The 14,119-nt window shown below is 50.1% G+C and overlaps 1 protein-coding gene across 2 annotated transcripts in view; it reads right to left on the bottom strand.

Moving 5' to 3' along the window:
• Adamts14 (ADAM metallopeptidase with thrombospondin type 1 motif 14) overlaps positions 1-14,119 on the bottom strand; it is a 78,485-nt gene that overhangs the window by 8,810 nt on the left and 55,556 nt on the right. The window contains exons 13-16 of one of the 2 annotated variants that reach the window (XM_045137415.1): positions 9,843-9,976; positions 9,352-9,475; positions 8,288-8,368; positions 3,195-3,358 (exon numbers count right to left, since the gene is read on the bottom strand). In XM_045137415.1, coding sequence (XP_044993350.1) covers positions 3,195-3,358; positions 8,288-8,368; positions 9,352-9,475; positions 9,843-9,976 — 503 coding nt within the window. The remainder of the gene's footprint in view (positions 1-3,194; positions 3,359-8,287; positions 8,369-9,351; positions 9,476-9,842; positions 9,977-14,119) is intronic. The other variant, XM_045137416.1, reaches the window with a different exon arrangement.

The following is a 14,119-nucleotide window of genomic DNA, read 5'->3' as shown; positions in this document are numbered from 1 at the left end:
TTTGGAAACATTTTCCCCGATTCTGTGAGCCGTTCCGTGGTGGTTCGAATGTAAAATTTCTCCCCGCGCCCCCTCCCCCTCAGCCTCATGTTTGAAAGTGTAACCCCCAGCGGATGGCACTGTTTGGGAAGGTTATGGAACCTTTAGGAAGTGGAGCCTTGCAAGAGGAAGTGTGTCACTGGGGGTATTTTAAAAAATATTTATATTTTTAAGCAGAGGGAGACAGAGATCAAGACAGAATGGGCACGCTAGGGCCTTGAAACAAACTCCAGATGCATGCACCATTTTGTACATCTAGCTTTATGTGGGTACTGGGGAATCAAACTCTGGTCATTAGTCTTTGCAGGCAAGCGCCTTAACCACTGAGCCATCTCTCCAACCCCCAGGCCTTGCAGTGTTACAGCCTAGCTCTCTTTGGTGTTCTGGCCTTTTCTATTTCTTCTCTGCTGATGTGAAGATATAACACTGGTTGTCTGCTTCTGCTGTGCTTTCCCAGCCGCCATGGAGAAACCACCCTGCTACCGGGCTTGGTGGCGCACACCTTTAATCCCAGGACTCGGGAGGCAGAGGTAGGAGGAGCACCGTGAGTTCGAGGCCACCCTGAGACTACATAGTGAATACTGAGCTAGAGTGAGAGCGTACTTCAAAGCCACCCCACCCCCCCAAAAAAGAAACTGCCCCTTAAAACTGTAATATACTCTTGTGTAATATATACATATATTTTGAACTCTCGTCTTCCCTAAGTGGCTTTGGGTTGGGTATTTTGTCCCAGCAAAGGAGAAAGTTGCTGATATGGTGCCTCCTCCTCCTCTGCTTTTTGAGACAAGAGTCTCATTCAGCCCACATTGGCCTTAAGCTCACTGTGCAAGCGACAATGATCCTTCAGCCCCTGAAAGGGGGGTCAGGCTCTTTCAGGCAGTTAGGGTGACCGGGCCCCCGAAAGCATCCTTACGGTCTGCACTTGCTACAGACCAAAGGGTGATCTGAAGTCTTATCTCTTAGCTAGAACCGTTTTTCCACAAACAACCTGGGCCCCTCCGGGGAGGGAGGTCTTTCCTAGGATTTAAAACAATGTGGTTGGTCAAGTTCAGCCCCAGGAACTTGGGGGTCACAGCCATGGCTAGCCTCTTCATGAGACAGCCACGAACCCTAACCAAACAGCTGTGCCTCTGGCTCACCTGAGCAAGAAGGTAGGACCCACCACCATAAATATAAACACGTTTCAGAGGGGAGGGCACACTTCCTGTGCAGCCTGACTTCTGAACTTCCAGCTGCCCGTGAGTTCCTCCTTGGCTTGGCCCAGTGGGGCCGAGTCCAGAGGAGGAGAGCAGCCCCCCCTTAGCCCTTACTCTCCACATGGGCTCTTTACCCTTCAGCTCCCCACACGGTGATCGCTCTGTGAACTTTCTTTTCTCTCCGTGTTTTTCACAGGCCCTACACGTGAGCCCTCAAGCCACTTGGGTGTCTTTCCTTGGCTCTGTACTTCCCTAAGTAAATATAATAATTTAATAATTATCTTTCTCAGTATAATTTTATTCAGTTCTTTGATTAAAATTAGAAACGAACTTAGAGTTTGGGGTTCAAGGACTTTGCTGAACCCCTAACACCCCATTATATCTCTACTTCCAAAGTGCTGGGGTTCAGGTGTGCACCATGCCTAACTAGTTTTGCTTTGTTGTTGTTGTTGTTTTTGTTTTTTGGTTTTTCGAGGTAGGGTCTCACTCTAGCTCAGGCTGACCTGGAATTCACTCTCTAGCTCAGGGTGGCCTCAAACTCTCAGCCATCCTCCTACCTCTGCCTCCCGAGTGCTGGGATTAAAGGTGTGCACCACCACACCGGATATTTTTGCTTCTTTTAAAAAATTGTTTATATATTTTTTTCCAATTTTTTATTAACAACTTCCATGATTATTAAAAAAATCCCATGGTAATACCCTCCCTCCCCGCAAGACATATATAGAGGAATGTTACTATCCAGTAACATGAGCATCTTTTGTTGAGACTATGCATCGCCCCCCTTGCATGACCTGGCACCCTTTGTGAAAATCAGATGGCCCTAGATGTATGTGGGTGGTCATAAATACAAGGTGAGTGGAAATACAAGGTGAATGGAAAACATGCATTGGTTGGAACTAATATGCTGACATCAATAGTCCAAAGCCTGACCTCCAGGTCACCCCTAACCGTGTGAGGACTGGGCAAGACCAGAAACAAAACCTGCCCGAGGTTGCCCATCGCCGCCAGAGACAAGGACATGTGGATTGAGCTCTTGTGGGCTGATGTGTTCGTTTAACAATTCCTGACCCACAAGCATGGCCCAGGCCTGGGAAGAAGGTGTGGGAGAAATGGAACCCAGCCAAGAAGAGTGGCCCTGTCCCTTTCTCAGAGGCAGGCACTGCCACATATCGCCCTCAGTTCAGCTGACTTCCAGGCCAGAGAAAGCCGCTTTAGGACCCACACACTGACCATGTCACAGTGCACACTGATGCTGGGATTGCTGCAGTGACACGTGGGAAGAGCCCTCCTCCAGGCCCCACTTCCTTTGCTGTGTGAAGGACAGCAGACTTGGCGAGTGTGTCCTCCTGGGTCTGAGAGCAAGGTAGAACATACACACACACACACACACACACACACACACACATACACCATGCATGCATTCTCTCCTCGCTGGTCACTCTCCCAGCTTTTGTTTTTGGTTTTTCGAGGTAGGGTCTCACTCTAGCTCAGGCTGACCTGGAATTCACTATGTAGTCTCAGGGTGGCCTCCAACTCACAGAGATCCTCCTACCTCTGCCTCCCGAATGCGCCACCCCAGTTTTTAAAAAAATATGTAATTTTTCTTTATTTGAGAGAAAGAGAAACAATTGGGCAGGGGGAGAGGGAGAGAGAGAATGGGCGTGCCAGGGTCTCCAGCTGCTGCAAATAAATTCCAGGCGCATGCACCCCCTTGTGCATCTGGCTTACGTGGGTCCTGGGGAATCGAACCTGGGTCCTTTGGCTCAAATGCCTTCACCACTAAGCCATCCCTCCAGCCCAACTCTCCCAATTTTCAAGCTCAAAGGAGGGGTGCTCCAAGGAGAAGGAGGCTTGGTTTACAACAGACCCAGGAGAGGCAAGCTCCACGGGGGCTACTACACAGACCGCGAGGGGGGGACAAGGGAAGGAGAGGGACGCTGCGGGGAAGGGGAGACTCACCAGGACGGTGATGGCTTCAGGCAGGGGCCCGCTGGTCCTCAGGCTGTCCTGGGTGTCCTCCAGCGTGCGTTCCCACTCCAGGCCCAGCCCGGTGAAGGTCTTGCTTGAGGCTTCTTTGCCCTTGGGGTTGAGGATGAAGCTTCCGGTGACCTGGTTCTTCACCGCTGGCCAGGGGAGAGGGTCACAGGAGATATCTATTCCCCTCTACAGGGGCCCTGTGACCCTGTGACAACCAGGGCCTTCCCAGGAGACCCAGGAGGGACCCTTGTCTATCTGCCACTCCTCCCCTGAGGCCTCTCCCATTAAGGTCACACGTTAGGCCCAACAACTTGCCTTGTCTCTGGGCCCAGGTATGTAGACCACTGGCCCCTCCTCGCTGCCCTCCCTTTTTCCGCACTAACTCTCTCCACCTATAGTTATGGCGCCGCCTCCAGCAAGCCCCCTTTGGTGGCCCAGCCCTCAGGAACGCGGCCCTCCCTGCAGCTTCAGAACACAGAACAACTCAAGAGCTCAGGCTGTGGAGGGCAGGCTGGTAGTGGGGAGGTTACTTAGCTCTCACACAGCCTCCGTTTTGTTATCTGAAAAGCTGGAGAGATGGCTTAGCAGTTCAGGCGCTTGCCTGCAAAGCCAAAGGACCCAGGTTCGATTCCCCAGGACCCATGTAAGCCAGATGCACAAGGTGGCGCATGGGTCTGGAGTTCATTTGCGTGGCTGGAAACCCTGGCGCTCCCATTCTCTCTCTCTCTCTCTGCCTCTTTCCCTCTCTCAAATAAATTTTAAAAAAAGAAAAGTGGGAATGCTCATGATAGCCAGCACACAGGGCTTCTGGCATAGCAGGGTCATAGCACTAGAAGCCCCAGATCCCTCTCTCTCTCTCTCTCTCTCTCTCTCTCTCTCTCACACACACACACACACACACACACACACGGCTCCCTGGGCAATGAAAGGAGCCCATACATGGAGCAGCCTCGTGGGGCCCACGATGTGTGCCCAATGCTGCCACTGTGACTACAGAACCACATCCCACTCTGAACACTCCTGTGATTATAGTTGGCTGCTGCCCCATTAGCTTGTCCACAATCTCCATCTTGGGGTCTTCATCCAGCGCAATGCTCGGCATGGAGCAGTTTAAGATGCCTATGAAGGGGCTGGAGAGATGGCTTAGTGGTTAAGGCACATGCCTGTGAAGCCTAAGGACCCCAGTTCGATTCTCCAGGTCCCACATTAGCCAGATGCACAAGGGGGCGCATGCGTCTGGAATTCATTTGCAGTGGCTAGAGGCCCTGGTGTGCCCATTCTCTCTCTCTCTCTCTCTCTCTCTCTCTCTCTCTCTCTCTCTCTCTCCCTCTCCCTCTTTCTCTCTGTCTCAAGTAAATAAATAAAAATAAAATCTTTTAAAAATGCCTATGAAGGCCAGGTGGCACGTGTCTATAATCTCAGCCCTTGAGAGGCTGAGTCAGGAGGATCCCCAAGAGGTCAAGGCCAGTCTGGGTTATATAGTGAGACCTTGTCTCAGACAGAGCACCCCTCTCCCCCACACAAGATGAAAATAAAAGAGGGGGCTGGGAGCTGAGCTCAGTAGCAGAGCAGCTGCCTAGCACATACGAGGCCTTCAGTCTGTCCTCAACACTGTAAAATACCCATACATTGCTGTCCCTTAAAGTCCCTTAAAGTGACTGGCAACTTGTTACTGAGAGGCCAGGTGTCAGTTAAGGAATGTATAGATGCAGATCATGGGGGGCATCCTTGCCTACTCTGAAAGCAGCCAAGGCTGGGGAGGGCAGCAGACTGGAACCGTGGGGTATCAGGAGAGGGCGCCTGCAGAGCCTATCACTTTAAATGAAAAGTGCTGGTATTATAATGATCTGAGACTCTGACTCTCGCGCCTCTCTAGGTTAATCTCAGTTTCCTAAGAGGTGGGCTAGTAGACATAAAGATGAAAGTCTGAGGCTTCTCCCGGCCTTAGTCTAGACACGCAGTGAGCCAGAGCTCGGTTGGAGCCCAGCTTCCAGTGGCCTCAGGTAGAGGCATTATGGAAGGCTGCTCCAGGCCTCCTGCCCACGCACGCCTTCTAGGATCTTTTAGCCCTGGACCATGAGGCTACAAGAGGGCAGCTCCTCAGGCCAGGCCCAGAAGCTCAAATCACCCCATTGTCCTGAAGTACTCCCACAGCCCACAGCAGCTGCCTGTGGTCCTCCCCACGTCCCAAAGGTGAGGGGGACCAGCATGACGGTACAACCCAGAGCAAGCACTGCTAAGCGACCCGTGGACAACCCGTCCTGAGCCCCGGGATCCTCGGTCACAAAAGGCTGACAGTACCCCCCAGAGACTGTCATGAGGTGTAAGTGAGGTAATGGAAGAAACTCAGTTTGAACTTGGGCAAGGCGTTGACCTTCTCTGCCAAGGCTGCCAGCCGTCCCGGGCCTCTGTGCAGAGTCCAGTCCCTTTCTCTCACATGCAGCACCCACACGTAGCACACGTACCCGTGCCCGCATGCACACGGGCTTGCATCCCTCACCCACGTTCACGTGGGCACACTCCCCACATTTTCTCTTTTGTAAGTATTTTATTTATTTATTTGAGACGGGGGGGGGAGAGAGAGAGAATGGGCACTCTAGGGCCTCTAGCCACTGCCAATGAACTCCAGATGTATGCACATGCCACCTTGTGCATCTGGCTGTATGTGGGTCCTGGGGAAATTGAACCAGGGTCCTTAGTTTTGCAGGCAAGTGCCTTACCCACCAAGCCATCTCTCCAGCCTGTTCCTCACGTTTTTTGTTGTTGTTTTTTTATATATTATTTTTTTATTGACAATTTCCATAATTGTAAACAATATCCCATGGTAATGCCCTCCCTCCCCCCACTTTCCCCTTTGAAACTCCATTCTCCATCATATCCCCTCCCCCTCTCAATCAGTATCTCTTTTATTTTGATGTCATGGTCTTTTCCTCCTCTTATGATGGTCTGTGTAGGTAGTGTCAGGCACTGTGAGGTCATGGATATCCAGGCCATTTTGTGTCTGGAGGAGCATGTTGTACGGAGTCCTGCCCTTCCTTTGGCTCTTACATTCTTTCCGCCACCTCTTCCGCCATGGACCCTGCATGCCTCACACCTTCCACATTTTATGTTAGCATTTATGATGCGTAGCTACCAAGCAACATGACTTGGTGGGCCAAAAGGTCGGCAGGGCCTCTGTGACGGGCTGAGCTAACATCATCGTAGCCCATAGCCCCTCTAGAAAGGGTCTGAACATAGATCTATTGGGAGAACACAGGAAAACAGCCATTCTCCACAGTGCACAAGGCCCATCTCCAAACCATGAACCATACCCTTGGACTTGTAATTGAGTTATAATTCACACACCATGTCATTCACCCTACCAAAGCATGAGAGCCAGTGATGGTTTTTTTCAGTACATCCAACTGTCACCACTAGGTAATATAATCCCAGAACATTTTCAGCATCCCCCAAAGAAACCCAGTAGCCATTAGCATTAGCTGTCACCCCATTTCTTCCTGCCAGGCCCCAGATACCATGAAGGTACTTGACTCTATGGAGTAACCTCTTTTGGACATGTTTTTTTTTTTAACTGCCAATTTGGTCAGAGTAAAAACAAGACCAAGAAAACCAACTTAAAAAAAAAAAAAATCTCACATTACATGAATGCTCTTAACTTGAATTTTTAAATTTAATATACTTTGGGGTTCTAAGTTTTGATCTGTCTTGGCCTCATGTCTGTATAACTGTTAAAAGTGTTAAGTATTGCTTAGTGGTTCTGTCCATGTGGTTAAGAGATGGCTATCCATCCCTCCTATTTCTTTTTTTCTTTCCTTTTTCTTTTTTCTTTTTCCTTTCTTTCTTTCTTTTTTTTTTTTTTTTTTTTTTGAGGTAGGGTCTCACTCTGGCCCAGGCTGACCTGGAATTCACTATGTAGTCTCAGGGTGGCCTTGGATTCATGCATTCCTCCTACCTCTGCCTCTGCTGGGATTAAAGGCGTGCACCACCACGCCTGACTCATCCCTCCTGTTTCAATGACTTTACCTCTTCCCTATTGTGGTGGCGTGAGTGTAAAATGTCTCCCACATAGCCTCAGATGTGTGTGATTAAACCTCCTGCTTGGTTCCCAGCTAGTGGAGCTTCAGGAGGTGGAGCCTTGCTGGAAGAGGTTTGTTTCTGGGGTTAAACCTTGGGGTTATTCGTCTCGTCCATTGTGAGTTCAGAGATAGCTTGCTCAAACTGTTCTCTCTATCTTTTTCTCTCACTCTCTGTCTCTCTCCTGAAGTATAATGTGAGTCAGTTGCCATACTTTCTCCATCATGATGAGGCTTCCCCTTGAAACTGCAAGCCTGAAATAGATCATTTCCTCCCATAAGCTGCTTCTGGTTGGGTGTTTTATCCCAGCAATGAGAAGGTAACTGCTTTACCCATCAAGAGACTTGTGTTTCTACCCTTGGAACCAGGTTGGGTCATGTGACTTGGACCAATGCAACATTAGGAAATGATGCAAACATTCCTAACGTGCTTGCACTTTGGGGCTTAACTTCTCTTGCTATTCAGATGGCCACATGACAGATATCTTGGGAATAATCCCAGGCTAGCTTAAAAATGACCCTGTTACTCTCAGGACTCAACTAATTGCCAGTACCAATCCTACACTTCCTCAAGCAAGCAGCTCTCAACAGACCCATCAGCTGCCATCATTTGCCTGCGTTGCCCAGGCAACCAGCAGAAGAACTGCCTAGCTGAGCCCAGCCAAGATGGCCACTGAACTGTGAACTACTAACAACTATTGTTTTGTGGCCATTATGTTCTGGGATAGTGTGCTAACAGCAAAAAGCTGACCAATACAGTCTGTGGAAGTGACTTTCAAAGCTATCTACATGCACAAGAAATATGCACTGTGGTTGTCCCTTGGCAAAGAAATCGGTTCTGGAAACTGGGGAGACCTTCTGAAGTTTGAACCATGGAATGAGTCACTCCTTCAGAATAAATATTAAGAAAAAATTAAAATCATCGCCTGTCAACCATCCAAGTCTGTCTTATTCCATCTTAGCTGGAATCCAGCCCCTTGTCTCCCCACACCAAGTACTCACCAATGCGGTGGGGAGCCTTCTCCAGCAACTCAATCTGGATGTGTCTGGCGCCCGCTGGTATCTGCACCAGTTTGAGAGCTGCTGTTTCCCAGAAGCACCCAGAAAAGCAGAGAGCACCCTGAGTAGTAGGCTCAGGGCTAGCACCCCACCCTACCCTACCCCAGGGGACAGAGGGACATCTCAATCACAGAATCCTTCTGAACTTGTTTGCTCAGCTATTAAAAGAAGATGGGACCAATTTACCAAGGATGGAAAAAGCAAGTAAGAAGTAAGGCTGTGAATGCCTTGGAGCTCTATAGGCTAGGTGTGTGTGTGTGTGTGTGTGTGTGTGTGTGTGTGTGTGTGTAAGCAGCTATTATTTCCCACTGTCTTGACCCTCTTCTAAGCTCACTTCTTCCCTTCCCTCTCCTTTTCACTCCTCTATCCTCTCTTAAGTTACTGTGTGGATTTAGATGAAACAGTTTGTAAAAGTCCCAATGGCTATCTTGGACCACCCTCCCCCAAGATCTTCCTGACCCAAAACCTGGAAATAAGTTTTCATAGTCACCAACCATCCCCTTCCACATACAATGAAAGGTGAGACCAAGCTGTAAAACCCCAAAGGGAACTCGACCTAGTTCATGCTATAAGTATAAGGGATTAGTATCTGGCCATTCTCCATCACAAGTTTGATCAGATTAGAGGGTAGGAGTCAAGGAACATAAAAGTATTGGGAGTATACAGCAGAACATGACACAGTTGTTGTTTTAGTGAGAAAAATACCATCAATTCAGTCTTGGCCATGCCTTTAGTCTTATCTGGCCTTTCACCCTCACCAGAAGCCTCATGGCCAAAGAAATGACTGGGTCCCTATCCCACGTCACCAACAGGAAATGCCACTTGAGTTCCTGTGCTCACCCTCCCCAGTCCCAGAATTGGCATGCCTGGAACAAGGGTGACCAGCCTCCATAGACAGCCCAGGCATGGTCTGAAGCCAGGCTTTGCAACCCCATCCCTCCTTGAATCTCCTGCATGTGTCACGAGAAGAAGCCCGCCGGAGGGAACCCTGGTCAGGCCAAGCTCACCTGTCTGCTTGGAGGCCTTGCCCAGAGTCCCCTTCACAGTCCTGCAGTGAGAGTTGTCCCCTCCGCAGACGCCACACTTGTCATCTGCCTTCATGGACCCCACCTCCTTGTCACAGCCGACAGGCTGAGGGAAGAGTGGAGGTCAGCAGGGAGGAGGCTTGCCCTCCACCTCTTGGGTCAGCAGCAGCCCCAAGCTCCATCCTGACCAAGGGGAAACGCTGGCCCACAAGGGTTTCCAAATCCCAAAAGTTCACCTCAAGACAAAGGCAGGGGTCTTAAATCCAGTATGGTAAACTAACCACTTTCCACTCCAATGGTACATTAAGTGATCCCCCCACCCCTTGCAGCATCCCAAGGCTGTCCTGAGGGCCCTGGGCTACCCTGAATGTGGCCTGTGGAACCATGACCATCTTCCCAAGGAGCAGGAGGGAACAGGGCAACTCTCCAGACCCCACAAGTCGGCAGAGGGTGAGAGGCCCCAGAGCACCCACCACACACTCGCCGCGTGCACAGACGCTGTACGGGTCCCGATAGCTGCAGCGCGTCCCGTCGTGGACTACTTGGTTCATGAACACCACGTCTCCTGTATCTGCAGACTGGCAAATCAGTTCGCACTTCTGGGCCTCTGTGGAAAGAAGGACTCCACTGAGCACCTGCCGGGCTGATAAAAAGTGGGATGGAGGCCACGCGTGGTGGAGCACGCCTTTAATCCCAGCACTCGGGAAGTAGAGGTAGGAGGATCACTGTGAGTTCGAGGCCACCCTGAGACAACATAGGAACTTCTAGGTCAGCCTGGGCTAGAATGAGACCCTACCTCAAACAAACAAAAAAAATGTGGGAGGGCCCAGGATGACATTAGCATGTGGTACAGCCAAGAAGTCCAAGACCAGCTCTGGGCAGTGATGGGGCAAGGTGGAGGGAGCTCTGTGTGACTTACACTCCCTGCTAATGGCACTTACTGACTGATCACGTAGCTTGGGACAAATGTCTAGCCTCTCTGAAGCTCAATTCTTAGAGCTCTATTTTCTCTTTCTTTCTTTCTTTTCTTTTCTTTTTTTTTTTCTGTTTGTTTGTTTATCAAAGTACAGTCTCACTCTAGAACCCCAGGCTGACCTGGAACTCACTATGTAGTCTCAGGGTGGCCTTGAACTCATGACAATTCTCCTAGCTCTGCCTTCCGAGTGCTGGGATTAAAGGCATGTGCCACCACACTCGGCTCAGGGCTCTAGTTTCATGAGCCCTGTCGATAAAATGCCACATCAGATTGCTGAGAAAAATTAAGCAATAAAACAATACTAACAGGGGTTGCTGAAGAGATGGCTCAGGGGTTGGGGTACTAGCAATGCCCAGTGATCAGGGTTTGATGCCCCAGGACCCATGTAGAGCCAAACGCATGGAATGGTGTATGCATCTGGACATCATCTGCAATGGCTGGAGGCCCTGGCATGCCTATTCCTACCCTCTCTCCTCACAAATAAATAAATTTTTGTTTGTTTGTTTTTCTAAGGTAGGGTCTCACTCTAGCTCAGGGTGACCTGAAATTCACTATGTAGTCTCAGGGTGACCTCAGACTTATGGTGATCCTTCTACTTCTGCCTCCCAAGTACTGGGATTAAAGTGGTGCCCACGCCCAGCTAACTAAATAAAATATTTAATAAAAAAAAAAAAAAACACGGGCTGGAGAAGTGGCTTAGCAGTTGAGTGCTTGCCTGTGAAGCCTAGGGACCCCAGTTTGAGGCTCGATTCCCCAGGACCCACGTTAGCCAGATGCACAAGGGGGCGCATGCATCTGGAGTTTGTTTGCTGTGGCTGGAGACCCTGGCATGCCCATTCTCTCTCTCTCTCTGCCTCTTTCTCTCTGTCTGTCGCTCTCAAATAAATAATAAACAAAAAAATTAAAAAAAAAATACTAACAGGGCTGGAGAGATGGTTTGGTGGTTAAGGAATTTGCCTGCAAAGCCTAAGGACCTAAGGTTCAATTCGCCAGTACCTATGTCATCAGATAGATGCGCAAAGTACTGCATGCATCTGGAGTTCGCTGGCAGTGGCTGGAGGCCCTGGCATACCCATTCTCTTCCTCCCTCTGTCTCTGCAAGTAAATAATTTTCAAAAACACTAACAAGAATAAGCCAATACCTAATGAATGCTTACTATATACCAGACATGTCCAAAGCCTTTCCATACCTTAGAGAAACTTTATCTTTGGTAAAAATGTGTGTGAGAGATGGAAGGGTTCTTGTACACGTGTGTATGCATGCATGTGGAGACCAGAGGTTGACATTAGGTGTCTCCTCAACTATCTGCCACCTTATTATTATTATTATTATTTAGAGACAGGGTCTCTCTCTGATCCCAGAGTTCACCTATTTGTTAGACTAGCTAGCTATAAGCTCCAGGGATCTTCCTGTCTCTTCTTCCCCAGAGCTAGGATCGAAGCTGCTCTCTCCCGTGCCTGGCATTTTACCTGGGTGTTGGGGATCTGAACTCAGGTCCTCATGTTTGCTATGTAAGCACTTTACCCACTGAGCCATCTCCGTGGGCTGAGAAACAACATTAAATGTTGTCGTGACCAAGCTAATCCTCTCCATACTCGAGTAAGGAAGGTTCTAGCATTGGAAGGACACACACTCCTTCTTTTTCTCTCTGTGTGAAGCAAACCGAGGGTCTCGTGCACGCTAGGCAAGCGCTCTCCCATAGACCCATGCCCACCCCCACTTCGGCCCAAGTTCTAGATTCAAAGAGGAAACTGAAGGCCAGGGCTTATGGAATTTGCTCCCACCCCACATTGAGCAGTTCAGCCAGGCTTCCAGCAGGCCAGTCACTTGCCTTTTGCTCTTCCTCTACAGCCTTGGCTAGCCAGAGCACGGAAGGACTGACTGGACATGCATGTCTTCTTTCTGGTCTTTTTGTTTGTTTTGTTTTGTTTTGTTTTGTTTTGTTTTGTTTTGTTTGGCTTTTCAAGGTAGGGTCTCACTCTAGCTCAGGCTGACCTGGAATTCACTATGTAGTCTCAGGGTGGCCTCGAACTCATGGCGATCCTCCAACCTCTGCCTCCTGAGTGCTGGGATTAAAGGCGCGCGCCACCACGCCTGGCTCTTCTTCTTGGTCGTTTGAGTTTTTTGTTTCGTTTTGTTTATCAAGGTAGGGTCTCACGCTAACTCAGGCCAATCTGGAACTCACTCTGCAGCCCAGACTGGCCTCAAACTCACAGTGATCCTCCTGCCTCAGCATCCCGAGGGCTGGGATTATAGGCGTGCACCACCACGCCCAGCTGGGACCATGTGTCTTAACGAAGCAAAGTCCCTTTCATCTCCTAACTGTTGATGTCCTAAAAAGGAGGCTCCAGAGGACACATAAACACTTGCTGTACTTCTCAGAACAAGCGAGACTGGGGACTTAGCTAACTTCCTGGAATTTGTCTGAAAGTCCTGGGAAAAGCCTGAGATCCAGCGTGTCCCCCCAGCCTCCCTGCCCTGCTCTCTCCGCGTCCCAGCCCCTGTCTGCATTCCCGAGGGGCTGCCGAACCTTTCCAAGCCAGCCTCTGCCGAAGCCCACCCAGGGACCTATCCCAAGCTCCCAGGACACCTGGCCACTTCTTCTTCGAGGACTGAGGACTCCAACGTGGAGTCACAATGTCCAAGGCCACCTTGGATTTCCTGTTCAGGGGCCCCATTTCCAGTGGGGTCTGGTCCTGAGGGATTCACCTCCAGACAAGAGACAGCAGTGTCTAGCCACTGCTTGTTCCAGACGGGCAGGTGTCCGGAGAAGCAGCAGAAGCCAGGTGACAGGGACGCAGTGGCGAGCTTCCCAGAGCGGAGCCTGACACTGGCCTCTGAAGGCCCTAGTAACTCCTGAACTCTGTCATGGTGAAAGGGAGCCAGGGAGCTCGGGTCCTGCAGTGGACCCAGCCTGGAAGAGGCCATGCTTGCAGAGCTCCGACACCACGAGAATGACGGGCCGGTCGCTTCCCAGCACCGTGGGGATCTTCCAGGAGGAAGGTTCTGAGACACCAGGCCGGCATCTCAGCCCTCGTGGATCACGGAACGCAACTGAAAACGCGGGAGCTAACGTCAGCGTGGTCCCCACATTCAGACCCTCGGTCAGCCCCGAGAGCGACAGCCTGGGAGAGTGGCGGGGTTCAAGAAAAAGCTTTCCAGGCTCCCATTGGTTTATTGGTCAAATAACCTTAAGTGACTGCTGAGCTGGTATCGCACCCAGGAAACCTCAAAGCCTGGTGGCACCCCACCCCTGAGGAACACTGGCAGGCCCGGAGACCGAAGCACTTTGGACTTTCCCTGAGACTTCAAGATGAGCTCCAGAAACTGAGCTAAGCCTCCACCTGGATTTTCCTTTTCTTTCTTCTTTTTATAAGACGGTGTCTCATGTCACCCAGGCTGGTGCCTCCCCACCTCCTGAGGGCTGAACTTACAGGCGGGCACCATCATGACTGGTTTTATGCACTGCTGGGCACCGAACCCAGGGCTTTGTGTATACCAAGCAAGAGCTCTACCCAGTGAGCTACATCAGCATTCTCATTATTTATTTGCTTGTGTGTGTGTATGTGTGTGTGTGTGTACACACCAGGGTACTCCTTACTGCACCAAACAAACTCCAGACACATGTCTATCTTTACATAGGTGGTGGGGAAGAGAACGTAGGCTGGCGGGACTTTAACTGCTGAACCATCTCCCCAATCCCTCTTGTTCTTAAATACCCTCTGCAATTTCTTTTCTAGAACAGATGCCTTCCTATGCATAAGGCAAGAACA

This window comes from Jaculus jaculus, chromosome 18 (assembly GCF_020740685.1).
Source record: "Jaculus jaculus isolate mJacJac1 chromosome 18, mJacJac1.mat.Y.cur, whole genome shotgun sequence".
Taxonomy (NCBI): Eukaryota; Metazoa; Chordata; class Mammalia; order Rodentia; family Dipodidae; genus Jaculus; species Jaculus jaculus.
Note: the sequence above shows the minus strand (reverse complement) of the source record. Positions and strands in the feature narration are given on the sequence as shown.